General features: G+C 38.8%; 1 protein-coding gene across 14 annotated transcripts in view; it reads left to right on the top strand.

Annotated features, from left to right (window-relative positions):
- GRIP1 (glutamate receptor interacting protein 1) overlaps positions 1 to 6,965 on the top strand; it is a 286,681-nt gene extending 279,716 nt beyond the window's left edge. For all 14 annotated transcript variants that reach the window (XM_087935571.1, XM_087935574.1, XM_087935578.1 and 11 more), the window contains 2 exons: positions 3,795 to 3,941; positions 5,228 to 6,965. In XM_087935571.1, the coding sequence (XP_087791697.1) occupies positions 3,795 to 3,941; positions 5,228 to 5,464 (384 nt within the window). In that variant the 3' untranslated portion in view covers positions 5,465 to 6,965. The remainder of the gene's footprint in view (positions 1 to 3,794; positions 3,942 to 5,227) is intronic.
- Positions 6,966 to 18,637: the final 11,672 nt, after the last annotated feature.

The raw sequence follows: 18,637 nt of genomic DNA, 5'->3' as shown, positions 1-18,637 counted from the left end.
TTTTTCTTCTTTTGTAAAGTAAAGCAGCACAACAACATGGAGCAGTGCAATATTTTCAATTCTGCAATAAATGTGGGTGAATAATAGTTTTTTATGCTACTACTCTGGTAGTATTCAGCTTAGACTAACCATAAGATTATATCCAATATAATCAAGGGGCATATTAAATTAGCATTCACTACCAGTGTTCAGCATTTTCTCTGAGTTGTATATTATTTGTTCCCAATGGACTGCTTCAGCAAATATACTCCCCATTCTTAAATGCATACAGAGGTAAAATAATTAAATGAATAACCATACAAACAGCTGAAATTGATTTAAATGCTCTGACATTCATATTATTTTAACTGCATCTAAACTCAGCATGAAACCAAATATTTATTCATTTACATTTTATACTTCTGAACTGCACATCTCTATCAAAGAGTTACAGTTCCTATGGAAAAGATATTTCTGTTAATATTCAAAGTGGGAAGGGAACTATCCAAGATGCATGTTTTAATCAAGAACTGCGGGGAGGAGAGGGATGGTTTCGCGCGAGCAGCCTGCTGCTTACACAAATGGAGCATGCGTGCACATGCTCAGACCTACTCATGCAAGTGAGGATGGATTTGTGCGTGTGCTCGTTGGCCATTTCTGCAGCCCAGTTGAAATCCTTTCATGGCCTACTAGTGGGCTGCGACCCACAGGTTGGGGTTTCCTGCTCTAGTCAGAAAGAATATGGAAGAGAATGCTTAAAGACAATATTTCATGTTTATATTTTATATTTTTACACATTTTTCCTTCTAAAAATGGTGGTAATGAAACTTTTTATAATTGCTAGATTCTTTGACATTTATGTTAGTGTAGAATTTTGGAGTATATTATTCCACCCATCAAAATTATCAGAAAGATGCCTATTGATATCCCTCCATGGAGATACAGCAAGAGGTAAGTTTTCATCATAAGTAGTTGCTTCTTTTTTTGTTACACTGCAATAAGGTAGAAAAATTTCTATTAAACATAACTTCCCATTATGGTTTAGCCAAGAAATTATAGCTATCTTTTAAACAAATCAAATTTTGTTTAAAACTGAACTTATGATTCCAGCTTGCTCCACATCTAATGAACCCTGATTTCAGCATAGCAGGAGAAAGTACTTAAAGGAAGATTTCCCATCTTATTGCAATGTAGCAAAGTAAATGTTTGCTTGTGCTGATAGGAGATGGTGGTAACAGAGACTCAACAACAAAGCTATGGTATCAGCTATCTTTTTTCTTGAAAATATGATTCTCCTTGACACATAAGGTTGGAATCCAAATTGTAGCATCTCCGGGAAGTGGCTGCCTGGCTTTCACTTCTACTCATTCCATGAAAGGTAGCCTACCTCTTTTTTCAATAATTGGTTCCATCATCAAATTGCTGCAACTGCCAGGATGTTTTTCCCCCTAGCATACAATTGGAATATGCATTCTTGCAACTTACCATCCATTACTCTGTGACCTGATTCTGGAAGAAAAGAAATAGGGTTTGATTTTCTTCTACATCATATGTTTTCAACTATTTAAAAAGAGTACAATCATATCAACTCTCAGTTATGTTTCCCTGGGGATAAAAATATTAAACTCTTTTTATTGTATCACTAATATTTATTTTTTGTCTAATGATCCTTTCCCGAACCTTTTCTATTTTTGCCCATGCTTCTTAAAGTATAATGCCCAGGACACAATATTGTAGGTGGAGATAATAGAATAAATAGAATATAGTGAAATACTTCTAATGATTTAAAAATTACGCTTCTATGCATGTGTTTTCCTTTTATAGCCACATCAAACTGGTGATTCTTAGTAATAAAAAGTATTCAATATGCTACTATTCCAAGATGTTTCCACAAGTAGTTACCAATATCTGTTAATCCTATATCTATGTAGAATTTTGTATTTCTGTGTTAATTTTATTGATATTTTCATCTCATCTCTATAATATATTAATATGATTTTGAATCTTATTCCAGAATATTAACTATCTGCTATTTCTTACCATCTACAAAGTCAATAAAAATGTTGGAGAATAGAATTCAGGATAAATTTTGTACTACTTCATTTAATTCTTTTCTCCAGTTACATGAGAAATATGGTGAATTTGTATTTTGAGTCAGCCATGCGTTTGCCATGACACTGTGCTCATACTCATAGTGTGTCAGCTGTTTTGCAGCATATTATGCTTATGGTACTCCCCAGCAAGGAATCTTTCTGATTTCAAAAATGATATAAGATTAATCTGTAAAGACTTTTCTCTTCTAGATTTTTTTTAACATATAATCAGAGTTGGAAGAGACCTTGTAGGTCATCTAGTCCAACCGCCCACCCACTCAAGCGAGAGACCCTACACCATTTCTGACAATTGGCAGTCTAATCTCTTCTTGAAAATCTCAAGTGATGACGCTCCCACAACTTCTGAGGGCAAGCTGTTCCACTGGTTGATCGTTCTCACTGTCAGAAAGTTTCTCCTTATTTCCAGATTAAATCTCTCCTTGTTCAGTTTCCATCCATTATTCCTTGTCTGGCCTACAGGTGCTTTAGAAAATAGCCTGACCCCTTCCTCTCTGTGGCAGCCCCTCAGATATTGGAAGACTGCTATCATGTCTCCGCTGGTCCTTCTCTTCACTAGACTAGCCATGCCCAGTTCATGTAACCATTCTTCATATATTTTAATCTCCACCTCCCTAATCATCCTGGTTGCTCTTCTCTGTACTTTTGCTAGTGTCTCAATATCTTTTTTATAGTGTGGTGACCAAAACTGGATACAGTATTCTAGGTGTGGTCTTACTAAGGCTTTATAGAGTGGTATTAGTACTCACTTGATCTCGATTGTATCCCTCTGTTAATGCAACTTAGAATTGCATTAGCTTTTTTGACTGCTGTTGCACACTGCTGACTCCTGTTTAGCTGATTGTCCACTAAGATTCCAAGATCCCTCTCACAGTTACTGCTATTGAGCCTGGTTTCACCCAGTCTATATATGTATTTTTGGTGTTTCTTGCCTAAGTGTAGGACTTTACTTTTCTCTACATTGAATTTCATTTTGTTAGATACACCCCAGTGTTCTAGTCTGTCAAGATCCAGATGGATCTTGAGCCTATCTTCTTGGGTGTTAACTATTCATGCCAGCTTAATATCATCTGCAAATTTGCTACATTCCCCTTCTATTCCCTCATCTATGTCGTTAATGAAGATATTAAAGAGTATTGGGCCTAAGACGGAACCTTGTGGCACCTCACTGCTTACTTCCCTCCATGCAGACTTAGACCCCTTAAGGACTACTCAGTGGGTACCATTTGTCAGCCAGTTGCAAATCCATCTGGTGGTGATGCTATCTATCCCACTTTTTTCTAGTTTACCAAGAAGTAGGTTGTGGTCTACTTTGTCGAATGCCTTGCTGAAATCTAATTATATTATGTCCTCAATATTTCGCTAATCTACTAATTTCGTCACTATGTTGAAGAATGATCTGGCATGATCTATTTTTAACAAACCTGTGCTGACTGCTAAAGATTTACCAAATTAAAGCCAAGTAATTTATAATCTTGGTATGATCTTCCCTAAGTATTCTAGATCTTGATGCAAACTCTTTTTTTCATTAACATGATTTTTTTCATTAATATATTGAAAAGGGGCAAGGAATGGAAATGACTGGAGAATACCAGAAAGAAACTATTGCTCATGCTTAGTGTATGAGAAAATGTGGGAAGATTAGGCAAAAAGTATTTCTGAATTTTTAACAAAGTTATGAGGAATTTCCTTATCCCTTAACAGATAACTTTATACAAGGATACTAATATGGAAGACTTTGGATTCAGTGTCTCCGATGGCTTATTGGAAAAAGGGGTATATGTTAAAAATATTCGGCCAGATGGACCTGGAGATATAGGTGGTTTGAAGCCATATGACAGACTACTACAGGTAGTGTGAAACATTATACAATTCTGAACTCAATTAATAGAGAGAAGTCATTTAGTAAATATAAAGGGATTTATGTTAAGCAAACATTGAAGCAGTTAAGTTCAACATACAGACATTTGAGGATGTTCTATATGAAATTGTGCAAATGTAATTCTGCTTTCTCAATCACTTATTTTGTAAGCCAAATAAGGGAGAATATATAGTACTTTGTAAAATTCCACTCCATCTATTAATACGATAGGAATCAGTGTCATTAAATATCTGATAGAAAGGTGTTTCTTTGTCTAATATAAAAGTATATAAAAAAATTTTTAAAGTTGAGTGGAAAAGAATGAAGAAAATGTAAAAAAGAAAGGAATGAGAAGGAGATATACATGGGATTGTAGATGTAGCTACTTAAAAGTGGGATTCCTTTGCAGATTAACCTGAAGATTAGTTATAGTTTAGGTGGAGCTACTTTTCTAATGAAGTTTAATCAGTTTTGGAATACCTTCATAGGACGCACTTCTCTTTTCATTCCTTATCTGTCTAATTTTTGGTTCCTCTTACCTTATCTCGCTTTGTTCTGTCTCCCCTTTCGGTTATAGATTATTCCCAATACAGCTATCCTTATTGTGCATCCTGTCTTTATCCTATTTTTCCCTTATTTTTCTGCTAAAAGGAGGAGTTAGCTACAATGTATGTGTAGTTTTGTGTGAGAAAACCATGTATGAAAAAGAATAGTGATAAATGCAGATAGAATTCTCCAAATTAAGATCCTTATTTTAGGCAATTCAACTTAAATAATTCAACTATACCTGGCAGTTTTTCTAAAACATCAGGGGCCCTTGTGCAGTGGAAGTATATGAATGCTGAAAAGGAATGGATGAGTGAATGAATGAATAAGGCAGGGATTGTTACTATTTTTTGTTGTTTACTTTTCTTTTGGGAAATAGTCCTAAATAATTCTAAATTAGAATTAGAATTATTTAGGTAAATACAGTATCTCTGTTGCACAGCTGCAACCATGTATTCATTTTCTTTAAATAATACTGCTAAACACTGTGAGACTTCTGAATCAAGTTAGATAGAATGGGGAAAAATCAAATTAAATTTATTAGCTTACAAAATTACATTGTTTATTTCATTCTCTTGCAAATATTTTCTTCTTTATTTCAAGCTCTTTATTTATCTGAGTCTGAACTGTCTTATATTATCCTTCACCTAAAACATGTAAGACCATCTTTTCTTGGCTTGCTTGACTTGTCTTCTTTGGTTGAAAACATTCTCTCTTTTTTCCTTTTCAGGTAAATCATGTTCGGACAAGAGACTTTGACTGCTGCCTAGTTGTACCCCTAATAGCAGAGTCTGATAATAAATTAGAACTTGTTATTAGTCGCAACCCGTTAGCTTCCCAAAAGAAGGGCTCTGAGCATCAGACTTTCTCAACAGGACAATGGAGCCATCCAAACAACGCGTTCCTTCAACAAAGCGGACATAACACAGGTTCAGAGATGAAATGGGAGCCTATGAACACTTTATAGCCAAAAGCTGTATCTGTGCAAGAGATTTAAATGGTGCTATTTTTTTTAATATGTCTGATACACTGGAAACACAGATACTATCTAATGTTGAGAAGCACACAGGGAAGGTTCTGATTATTTCTCAAGGCTCATTCTTTGCTGCTTTCTTCCCAATTGAGTTTTCTTCTCACTTTTTTTATAACCACAAATAGTGCCATTTCAAGTTGAACTCCATGTGCAAGAGAAATTAATGAGAAAAGTAACTGTTTTCATGTAGATTAATTAAAAAAATTGTAAATGAAACTGAGCTCTTTTCAACCCCATCCAAGTCTCTGAAAAGAGTAACCCCAGCTTGGAACATGAGTTTTTTTTAATAAAAAATTATATTAAAAGATGAGCTAATTGAAGGAATATCAAAATATCATCGCTATGCCCAAAAGATTATTGTATCATAGTTATTGTTTAACAAAATGTGTTTCTGTTACCTCTAAACAAAAGTGGGGGAAGGTGGAGGGGGACCAAAAACTGTTACTTGTTCTGCAATCATTTCAACAAAGGTGCACACAGGATCCTGGAGTGTAAAACTTTAGATTCTGTTGCAATATGATTTATTAGAAATTATATTATTCCCTATGCAATGATATACTGACTAGGATATGTCATGCAGCCTGTATGAATTTCTTACTTTTAGGTATTTGGAACGTATAATGATTTGTTTTAAAACAGTAAGTTTTACAGAAACAAGGTTTAATAAGAAAAACATTCAAGTAAGTTTTTTTCTTAACTGAATTCCAGTAGCAAAGTAATATTGATGCAAAAACATATGAACTGCTGTGTTTAGGAAACACATGTATAAATAAACTTGTACAGCAACACAGGACTCTTTTTTAAAATGAAATGAAATGTGCATTGATTTAAAGTATCTATTTAAATAGCTTTGTTGGAGCTCTCATTGACTCTTGCCATTTTGAAGACTTAATTTTAAAATGTAAATATGTTTTATCCACATATTTCCAAATTCTGCTGTTTTTCATTCAAAGCAATAAAATGCTGCTAGTTATTTTTGAGACCCACCAGCAGCTGCTTTGGTTCACTGTATTATCTTGATAATTGATGTTACTTAGTGACTGGAAAGACACCGGATTTTTCTGTGATAACATTGAACCTTTATATCTTAACCATAATTTTTTTGGCCTCTTTGAATTGTCAAAATTCATAATACTCTTTTCTTCATCTATTAGAGAGCAAGTTTCTATGCCCTATGCACTCACATGACATTTTCTCATATTCCAGCACTGCCAGAAAGAAAAAATAAATGAAAATGAAATCCATATCATGAACCACTTAATACGTATTTTTATTTGTAACAATGAGTATTAAACTAAAGTATTTTTGTACAAATTTAATACTTTAATAGCATGATATTTATCATCTTACAGTATGTATGGTTTCTGGGAACTCAAATTGTTAAAAATTTGTATGGAAAATGTAAAAAAAAACTAATAAACATATTTAAAGACAATAGTTTGGATCCTAAAAGTAGAAGCAGAACAAAAAGTGTGGAACATGACTAATTTTACCACTATGGAAGAGTGGAAACAGGGAAAAATTGAGTCAAAGCAACTTGCAAAGGTGGAACTGCAAACTTCATCATAAAGTGTAAAAAATATTTAGACGAACAGTTTACATGGGTAAATATTCTACAATTTTAGGCAAGAGGAAAAACGTTGTTGTACTATATCATCCAATCCAAGTTGTGTGATCATTATTTACCCATTGAAATTTTAAGATTTAGTTCAACAAATATAATTCATAAAGAAAAGCACCTTCATTTTTTAAGCGTTCAAGGATACGTGTGTATATTATGTCATGCCTTTAATTTTTTCAGACATTCTTATTAGGTTATAAAGTATTATAAAATGCAAAATACAAAAGTAAATAAAAGAACAGTGAGAGAGGAGGGGAAGGGGGAGAGAGAGAAGTGAGGAAAGGTAGGTAAAAGAGAAAAAAAGGAGCATTGACTTCCGACTCTCTGTTGCAGAATAGGCCATTAAGATCAAATCACAGCTTTTAGTTTTTCCATAATAAGTCCTTTCTATAAAGATCTATCAATCTATAAAACCCAAAGTCAAAGTTACATTCTTTTCCACACCAAGCACAAAATTCAGAAGGTGTTTCCATGTGGAAACGAAAGTACTTATGTTTTTTCTTTAATCAGAGTAGTCAGTTTTGCCATTTCAGCCAACTTCATCTTTGTATGAGCAAAATGTCTTTCCATTTTTGCGTATACAATAGTCTTGCTGTTGTCCTTTTAATCTTTAATCCAGCTAGTGTACATAAAAAAAACTATTGCTATTTACCTGCCTTCCATTACTCCCCAGTTGTTTCTTGGATACCTTCCAAACTGGAAACATATTTTCCAGTGAAGTGCTGTCAGGGTCTTTTTGGCAAATATCTATTACTTTTCTTGGTTTAAATATCACAATGGTTTGCCTGTTCTTCTCTAATGGATCATGTTTAGTCTGATTGTTTGTTTATGAACTTCTCCTCATGGGTAAACATTATGGTGATCTGCACTCTTCATGATATCATTGGGATGTACAGACTCTTTAATCACAGTCTATGAGAGTGAAATCTAGCATTATCTACATAAATTAATGGTCTGGCCAGGCTTCAGTGAAAGCGAATATTCCACAATATTGTTTGAGTTATGAAGATACTTTTATTCTTTGCATTTCTGATAAAAACATAAACCATGGAACTGAGTGCATTTTTAAAATAGATTTTAAATGTTTCCCTTTATCCATCTGTTATATTGATTTACATGATAAATAACTGGTTAATGCTATTAACATCACTTGGATACTTGGATCTTCTGAGTAACAAAGAAGAAGATCTTCTGCTTGTAACAAAGTTTATTTATAATTTTGTAGTATTTCCTATAATATAAGCAGGGAAGTCAATATTTATTTTAATTTTAAATATATCCAAAGATTCAGAATAATGAAAGCCAAGTAATTTTTGGTCACAGTCTTTTGACTGACTATAAACTGACTGACTATAGACTGTATCCATGTTAGTAAATCATTTTCTGAGCTATTGGCTTAAATTAAATGTTCTTACTGAAAATGTGCATTCTGCAAGACTTCCAAGGGACTCTTTCAGGATGGTTCACCTTCTGAACCAAATAGGCATGTTCCAATCCCAAATCCTCCAGGGATAGGAGTAATTCTGTTTTGCAGACCAAAAATGAAATTTAAAAGTACAAAATAAAATATATAATAAAAATGATGCCCCAAACCAGGAGGAAAACATTCTATGAAATGATTCCAGACAAGAAAACTTTCATATTCTATGAAGTTATTCCAGACAATAAGAAGGAAGAAAGGGAGAGGAATCGTGAACTCCACAACATAAGGCTGGGGAAGGAAGGAATGGGGAAGAAGCTATAAAGGTCAAAATGTCAACACTACATTAAAAGGAGGAGTGGGCCAGCTGCCCTCAGGTAAAGGAAATTCACATTAAACCTTTCCTATTTTCTCTTGAGCCTCCCAGATTATCTATCTATGAATATGATATGCAAAAGTGCATAAGAGGGAGCTCCAAGAAATACATTCTGAAGTATTCACTTGCCAAAAGTGTTGATGTATCAACACTTGAAATGCTTAAGAAACCAAGAAGGGGCTCATTCATCCAGTACCGGGATTGTACCTCCATTTAAGCATATTGTTTTTACATTTAGGCACTCCAACTCTCAACCGATTCAGGGTCCTCCAAGTAGTATAAGGGAGTACAATTTAATGCAATGTTATTAGAATATCAAATTCAATGCTAATTAATATAATGAAGAAATTGTGATATATTAGTTTATGAGACAGTGATGATAAATTCAAGGTAATACTAAATTGAAATAAATATTTCTGTAATTTATGGTAAATTATCTCATAAATTTACCTCGTAAATTCAGAAGAATTACTCTATTGTAAAGATCCCAGAAATATGTGCACACCTCATTCACTTGACCCTTATGTTAGCTTATTGTTGTAAAAGAGATCTCTCAAAATAACTTCCTAGAATTATAGATTTGGATCAAACATTAAAAAATAAATCTAATAGCTGTAAAGTTAGAGGTCATTAGATGTTGGAAGTCATACATTCCAACTGCTTGTTTAAATTCAAAGAGTGGGATGGAGCCCATCATATGTTGGGGGGGGGTGATTTTTTTTGTTTTTGTTTTGTTTTTCAGATTTTGTTCTACTATATTTTATTAATTTATTTGATTCTTTTTGTTAGTTTTTACTGGGGTTTTTTTTAAAATATGGTTTTACATTCTGTAAGCTGCCTTGAGTCGCCATGGGCAAATAGGAGGTAATATAAATTCAATAAATATGTTCTCAGTGTACATAAAAGAAAAGATACATTTGTCAAGAGTCAAGAATCATAAGGTACAACAGTTAATAATAGTCATAGGTACAATAAGCAATCAAATCATACTAGGAAACAGTCAATAAAAATCATTAGGATACAAGCAACAGTTAGTCATACAGTCGTAAGTGGGAGGGGATGGATGAAAGGAAGGATGGGAGGATTGATAGTAATAGTATTGCAGACTTAGTAAATAGTTTGACAATGTTGAGGGAATCATTTGTTTAGCAGAGTGATGGCGTTCAGGAAAAAATTGTTCTTGTGTACAGTTGTTCTGGTGTGCAGTGCTCTATCAAGTTGTTTTGAAGGTAGGAGTTGAAACAGTTTATGTCCAGGATGTGGGGGGCCTGTAAATATTTTCACAGCCCTATTTTTGGCTCGTGAAGTATACAGTCCTCAATGGAAGGCAGGTTGGTAGCAATCTGTTGTTGTTTTTTTTGCAGTCCTAATTACTCTCTGAAGTCTGTATCTGTCTTGTTGGGTTGCAGAACCAAACCAGACAGTTATAGAGGTGCAAGTGACAGACTCAATAATTCCTCTGTATCAGCAGTTCCTTGGGCAGTTTAGGCTTTCTGAGTTGGTGCACAAAGAACATTCTTTGTTGTGCTTTTTTGATAACTTTTTGATGTTAGGTGTCCATCTTATGTCTGGATTTATGATAGAATTTAGAAATGTGAAGGTATCTACTGTTGATACTGTGTTGTCTAGTATTGTAAGAGGTTTACCCAGATTATCATTAGCAACTTCTGGATTTCCTCCATGCCTTCCAAATACTATTCCACTTTTGAAGATGCCTCATCGGACATTTCCCAAGTTTTCTTAGTTTCTCAGCCATAATAAAACATAAGAAATGTAGCCAGCCTTTAATATAGTTCTGATTTTATTTTCCTGAATGACCATTACACACTAGCTACTTCTTTTTTTATTTCCTAAAAATGCTACTGCTGTGATCATGTTTCCCATATTTATTTTCATTCTTCTGCTAGCATAAGAGTTCTTAATTCAGTGTAGAAATTCATATATAAATTATCAATATACTCCCCAAACTATTTTTATTGTCCCAATTCAATCTTTAATCTTGTCTTTATCATACTGTGATTTTAAGTAGTCATGAAGTACCTGATATTGCTGCAGTTTTCTTGGCAAGATTTTGGAAGTGATATGCCCTTGCCTTCCTTTTAGGTTTGAGATAGTGACTGGCCCAAGGTCACCCAGCTGGTTTCATGTCTAAGGTGAGATTAGAACTCACACTGTCTTGATTCCTAACCTAGTGTCCTAACCACTATACCAGACTGCCTCTTATTACTTTTATAATTTCATTATAGCTTTTAAAAAATCCCAATTACTTTCTTGATCCTGATTTTAAAACAATTCGGTTATTCTAGTTCTTCAGGTTTTTTTATTTCAGCCCCACAAAAGCTGAAACATGTTCATTACAATTCATTTTAATTTGAAAATTTTCACATTAGCAATGGTCTGAAATGATGCAAATTCTAATCCAATCTTCAAGTTGTCAAGGTTAAGAAATACTTCTTTACCGAATGGACATTCTAAGTTGCATGGAAAAAAATTAGTGGAAAACTTCCTGGCAAATGATTATCTCTAATTAGATATCCTTGTTTTTCAGAACATTTTATGCTGGCCTGTAAAGTTACAAAAGGACTGAACAGCTGAAGTGTGGTTATTAATAGCCATGACATTGTAATTCAATGTATTATTTATTGAGCAGAATGCAGCTGCTTCACATTTAAGTACATGGCACTGCAATTTTTAGATATTTCAATAATAAGCTGTAACTTGGAATAAAGACAAAAACATTTAGATATATTGGAAAAATAATAAGATGCTTATAATTTTCCAAGACCAAATAGAAACAGAATGCACTAGTCCTCTATCCTTCTAAGTACTTTATGATAATTATATTTAACAAAATTTATACTGAATTTTTGAATACTGCTTTGCATTCAGTACTTTTCAATAATTTATTTTTAAATGTAAAATTTACATTCTAGTTGAAATATGATACTGAACTACAAAATTTAAAAGGCTGTGCCAAAGAATAATTACATTTCTATGAAACTAAAAGCTCCTTAATTATTTTATACTTATTGTTAAGTTCGGAGGAATGAGAGACTTAGCCAGGACATTGCAAGCAACAAATACTTTATTATTAGAAATAAAGGGCTGATTGAGCTCGCCAGCCTGGAACGGGCTCGCAACAACCAGCGGCTAACCGAACCCCGCAGCCTGCTTATATAGCCGGCTGCTGGGGTGGTCAGCCAATGGGGAGGCAGTAACGCCCCCCACAACTTGAGCGGACCTGAGTGGGGACTGTGGAGAGTCCCAGGGACATAACACCCCTTCCCCCCAGATGTGAACATGAGTAATCGTTCAAATAAGCCGGAGGTCTGTGCTGGCGCTCTGAGCGTCGTAGCTCGGGTGCGTTGACCACTGGCCCGGAGCCCGAGGGAGATGGTTGAACTGATGAGGAAACGCGGGCATGCTCAGCGGACTGCGTTGGTACGGGGGTAGAACAGCCGACTGGCAACGGTGTGTCCTCGTACGTTGGTTCGGGCGACATACCCTCTGCGTGGTCTCTGTCTGGCTCCTCGCTCAGTGGCTCACGTGGAGGTGGTGGAGTATCTCCCGGGCTGAAGTTGAAGGGAGTCTGGCTTGGTGCCTGTGTGTTGGGTTGTGCCCATGGTTCTGCGCAGGGCGTAGTGACTAGGCACTTACGAAGCTGGTCCAGGTGTCTCCTCCAGATGCGACTGTCATCTAACTGGACTTTGTATGACCTGGGACCGGTGATGGCAATGACCACTCCAGGGATCCACAGTGGGTCTCCCGCATAGTTCCTCGTGAAGATGCTCTCCTGCAAAACAAAACCTCTGCTCCCCGCTGAAGAAGCGAGGGGTGAGTCAGGGCAGTAATTAGGGTGAAGTCTATCTAACACGGTTCTTAGGCGTCTGCCCATCAGTAGTTCAGCCGGGGATTTATTAGTGACTGTGCACGGGATTGCGTGTTGACCCAGCAAGAAACGGGATAGTCTATGGTGCCAGTCTTCATTGCCGAATCTGGCCAATGCTTCCTTCGTGGTTCTAATGGCTCTCTCTGCCAACCCGTTGCTGGCGGGGTGAAAGGGAGCCGTGAAGATGTGACGGATGCCCAGATTTGCGGCAAAACGGCTGAACTCTGTTGAGGCAAACTGGGGGCCGTTGTCAGAAACTATGGAGTCTGGAAGCCCGTGGGTCACGAACAGGCGGGTCAATACCTTGGTGACGGCTTGAGTGGTGGTGGTGGATAGTTGGGCCACATCAATCCACTTAGAGTATGAGTCCACCACCACCAAGAACATTCTGCCGTGAACTGGACCCGCTAAGTCAATGTGCAGTCTGGACCAGGGTGCGTTGGCGCTTTCCCACTTTGTGGGGGTGGTGATTGGAGGGGATGGTCTAGACTCCTGGCAGGGTTGACACGAGCTTACCCATTTGCTGATGTCGTCGTCGAGGCCAGGCCACCACACGCAGCTGCGTGCCAACGCCTTCATCCTGACAATGCCAGGGTGGCCCTCGTGTAGTGCTTCCAAGACTCGGGTGCGCAGTTGGGCCGGGATGACCACTCAGGTGCCCCACAGCAAACAGCCCTGCAAACTAGATAATTCTTGTTGGCGTATTTTAAAGGATGTGAATTCGTTAGGAATACTCGTGCCCGGCCACCCCCTCCTCACCCAGTCCAGTACCTGGGCAACCGTTTTGTCCTTTTTGGATTTAGTGGCGATATCAAGGGCAGTGACAGGAAGGTCGAGCTGGGTGACCTCAAAGATAGCATGGACCGGGGCCGGGTCTTCAGCTGGAGCAGGCAGGGGGCAGCGGCTGAGAGCATCTGCGTGGCTTAAGGTTTTTCCTGGGCGGTGTATGAGTTTATACGAATAGGCTGCCAAGAATAGGGTCCACCTCGTCATTCTTGGGGACAACACTTGTGGGGTTTGTTTGTCGCCGGCCAGGAGACCCAGGAGAGGCTTATGATCCGTGACTAGTTCGAAAGAGTGGCCGAACAGGAATTCGTGAAATTTCTTAACTGCTGCTACGGCAGCTAAAGCCTCCTTGTCTATCTGGCTATAGTTTCGCTCTGTTGACGAGAGAGTTCTAGAAAAGAAGGCGATTGGTGCCTCGGAGCCATTTGGTAGTCTGTGGCTTAAAACAGCTCCAATCCCGAAAGGGGATGCGTCAGCTGCCAACACTAGTGGAAGGTGGGGGTCAAACTGAATAAGTACTGCGTTAGAAGTGAGTAACGATTTGACTGTGTGAAAAGCAGTGTCTTCCTTGTGACCCCAGTGCCAAGGAGAGTTTTTATCTAAGAGCCTGTGGAGAGGCTCAGCTACTGAAGCTTTATGGGGCAGGAATGATGCGTAAAAGTTCAATAACCCCAAGAAGGCTTGTAACTCTGCTTTGGTTGTTGGTGTGGGTGCTTCATGGATTGCCTTAACCTTGGATTCCAGGGGTGAATACCTGAGGCGTCAATTTTATAGCCCAGAAAGTCCACCTGTCTAGTGGCAATGGCACATTTCTCCCTTTTAATTTGAGCCCATGCTGTCTGAACCTGTCTAACACTGCTCTGACTCTCTGGAAGAGTTGGGGTCTGTCCCTGGCCGAGACCAATATATCATCGAAGTAGGGTACTACGCCAGGGAGACCCTGGAGTATGCGCTCCATGAGGGATTGGAAAATGCCCGGGGCAACGCTACGCCAAATTGGAGACGCTTGCAGCGGAAGGCACCCCTGTGGGTGGCGATGGTTTGCAGTTCGGCTGTTTGATTGTCAACAGGGAACTGCTGATACGCTTGAGACATGTCCAACTTGGCGAAAATGTTGCCGGGTTCAAAAGTGTGCAATAGATGTTGTATGACAGGGACTGGGTAAGCGCTAACTTGTAAAAATTTGTTGATTGTGGTTTTATAGTCCGAGCAAATTCTCAGACTGCCATCCTTCTTAAGGGGGGTGACGATTGGCGTCTCCCACTTGGCGAAGTCTGTTGGTTCAATGACCCCTTGCTTCAATAACTTGTCTAGCTCCGCATCCAGTTTAGGCCGGATGGCGAATGGGACTCTGCGGGGTTTTAGTCTAATTGGAACTGCCTGGGGGTCTACTGTGAATGAGATGGGGGTACCGTTATAGCATCCCAGCTCATTGCTGAATACGTCTGAGTAGTCAGCGAATAAGGAGTCAGTGTCAGAGGTGGAGACAGCATGGACTCCTGTTAACCCTAGGCCGAGATGGGGAAACCAATCAAGCCCCAATAGAGAGGGAAGGTTGCCGCTAACTACCACTAGAGGCAGGTAACCTTTGAAAGCTTTAAAATTAACATGGAACTTGCCTTTGCCAAGTACCGGAATGTCCTTCCCCTGATAGTCCCTCAAGGAGAGCTGGATAGCTTGGGCTGCAGCTTCTTGAGGGTGTTCCACGAAATAATTGAGAGCGCTGACCCCGTGTCAACCTCCATAAGGCATGGTTTACCTTCTAATAGGACAGAGAGCGAGATTTTACTAATGGCATTGCAGGTATGTTTAGCAAAATGGCGAGTGCGACAGTTTAGTACTTGCCTTTGTGGACCCGATCGTGAAAAGGAGGAGGGGCCCCCGTGCGTGGGACAGCGAGCAGCTTGGCAGACTCTGGCTATGTGCCCCTTTTTGAGGCAATTGTTGCAGGTGGCTCCCTTGAACTTGCAGGTGGCCCTCGGATGAGATCCGCCACAGGACAGGCACAGGGTGATGTGCTTAGGCGGATGGCTGCTTTCTTGCCTGGCTCCTACCTGTGGTTGTCTGGTCTGAGCAAGGCGGTGGATGTCAGCCTGGTCGCTGGACTCCTCTGTGTTGACCACCTCTTCTGAATGGATGGTGGCAGCGGGTTGTTTGTGCATGGGGCCTTGGATTTCCATGGCTGATTGGGTAGCCAACTCTGATGCCAAGGCTTCCTCGACGGCTTGGGCGAGGTTGAGGTCCTTCTTGGCCAATAGACGTCTTTGGAGATGGAGGTCTTTGACCCCGCATACGAGCTGGTCGAGGAGCATGTCATCAAGGTAGCTCCCGAACCCGCAATGGAGTGCTGCAGTCCTCAAGGCAGCCATGTATTGGTTGATAGACTCTTTTTCAGTCTGCTTCCTCATGCGGAAGGTGAACCTCCTGGCAATCTGTGAGGGTCTAGGAGAATAATGGTTAGTGAGGATTTCTAATAGTTCGGTCCAGGGGACGTTTCTTAACTCACGTGGAGCTACCAGGGCTGTGGCAGTGTCGAAGACGATGGCCCCGCAATAGCTCAGAAAAAATGATTTCTTCCGGTGCTCCCCTGCATCAGCCAGCCCTATGGCATCGATGTAATGATTAAAACGATTCTTATATGACTCCCACTTCTCCTCATCCGGTTTGAACGATGGGAAGGCTGGGTGGGAGTTCATGATGAAATCCTCGTTAGATGACCTGTTGAGAAAATCTCTCTGGGTAGCAGCAGGAAAGGTTTTTTGTGCCAGCAAAAGGCTAGTGACTTCAGCTCTGGAGAGGTGTTTTTACAACTCTCAATTCTCTCTCTGGGACTACTGGTGTTTTGGCTGCAACGGCCGTTGGCAGCGTTTTTTAAATTTCGCGCCTGACTTCAGCTTACAGCACCGCGCTGTTACTAGACGGGAAATTCAACTGACAGCCGTTTGAATTTCGCGCCTTTTAGAATGAGCGGCTGCGACTCGCAGCGCTACACTTCCTTCTGTAGCAGGCTAGCAAAACGGCTACAGGCGTTTCTCTCACTTTCATTAGTTCGCTGACCGCTTTCTCTCTGGCTGCGGCTCAGCGTTCGCTGCAGGCTAGCAAAACGGCTACAGCGTTTTTCTCACTTTCCCTAGTTCGCTTTCGCCGGCTGATCGCTTTCTCTCTCTAGCTGGGATCAGCGGCTAGTGACTCAGCGGTCGCGTTATGCCTCTGGAAAGAATCCCATCCTCGTCGCCAGTGTTAAGTTCGGAGGAATGAGAGACTTAGCCAGGGCATTGCAAGCAACAAATACTTTATTATTAGAAATAAAGGGCTGAATGAGCTCGCCAGCCTGGAACGGGCTCGCAACAACCAGCGGCTAACCGAACCCCGCAGCCTGCTTATATAGCCGGCTGCTGGGGTGGTCAGCCAATGGGGAGGCAGTAACGCCCCCCCACAACTTGAGCGGACCTGAGTGGGGACTGTGGAGAGTCCCAGGGACATAACACTTATAATACTTAATATTATTAATACTTAAAATACAGAAAATAAACTATATATAAAATATAAAATAAATATGCAGAAACAATTATTTAATTTAAAACTGTAAGTGCACTAATCAGGAAATTTCTAGCCATTAATATTTGACCTAATCTTATTTCTTTTGAAATTTTATTCTCTTACAGAACTATTTATGAAGACATGTGACTGAAACTGAGGCTTTTAAATCAAATTATTGTACGTTCGGTTAGCATGACCATTAAGAAAATTATTTCAATCATATTTCCTGATGCAGAAATTTATGTAAATCTTTTTGCCCAATATGTGCTGAAATAAATACATATTTCACTGTAAACATTTATTAAAAAGAAAAGCCATAGCTTTGATCCATATCCAGAATGTGAAATTTGTTAGCAAGAAGGAGACTGAATCAAAACATATTTATATTTAGAACAGACCCATGAAATCAACAGAATCCATTACAGATAGTCCACAACTTACAACAGTTCACTTTGACTGTTCAAAGTTATAACGGCACTGAAAAATGTGACTTATAACCATTTTTCAATTATGACCTTTGCCAGCCTCATGTGATCAAAATTCAGAGGCTTGTTGACTAGTTCATATTTATGACGGTTGCATTTGATCCACTTTTGCGACCTTCTGCCAAGCAAAGGCAACAGGGAAACAGATTCACTTAACCGGGTGACTATTTTAATCAACTGCAGTGATTCACTTAACAACTGTGGCAAAAAGGTTATAAAATGGAACAAAATTCACTGAACAAATGTTTAACAACAGAAATTTTGGGCTCAATTGTGGTCGTAAATCGAGAACTACCTATAGTCACATTCCAGTAAATTGAACAGAGGGCAGACTTTCCCATTCAGCATGGAAAGTTAGGCAAAGAAGAGTAGTTTACCTCTATAACCTTGTTGACCTTGTTCAGACAGAAAACCTGAGTAGCAGTCTCAGAAGAATATTTATGTTGGAAGAGAAATGTGAATTTAACAGACTAGGAAAAATGAATGTTGTAGTGACCTGTCAAGAACAGATCAGGGAGAACCAGCTTCAGCTTGGAATGCAGAACATATGATTCTCCTTTGTATTAGGAAATGATAAGAACAAAATACATTGAAGAATGTATGGTTTATTTATGCTATTTTACAGTAGCAATACATATATTATACTATACATATACAGAAACAAATAGCTTGTTACATATTCAGATTACAGAGAGTTTTTGGTCTGGTTTCTTGCTAGTCATCAATAAGTAATCTTTCAGTGTAAAATTATGTCCTGCTTGTAGACTTCACGCTTTCTGTAGAGGAATTATGGAATTCTTTTTACTTTCTCTGAAAAATGCATTGTGAATTTTCATGAAGTATCAAAACTGTTCATGTAATTTCTTCTGTTAAAGTCTTAAGCAAACATTATTCTGTCATCTTACATTGTCAGTTTTGAAGCCCTGCAACTTGCCCTAAAATACAAATATGAGAACTAGATGTGTAAAACTTGTTATATCTTCTTGCTGC

Source organism: Pseudonaja textilis, chromosome 5, assembly GCF_049901715.1.
Source record: "Pseudonaja textilis isolate UNSWEBS1 chromosome 5, rPseTex1.2, whole genome shotgun sequence".
Lineage (NCBI taxonomy): Eukaryota > Metazoa > Chordata > Lepidosauria > Squamata > Elapidae > Pseudonaja > Pseudonaja textilis.
The sequence above is the reverse complement of the archived record's forward strand: the minus strand, read 5'-3'. Positions and strand labels throughout refer to the sequence as shown.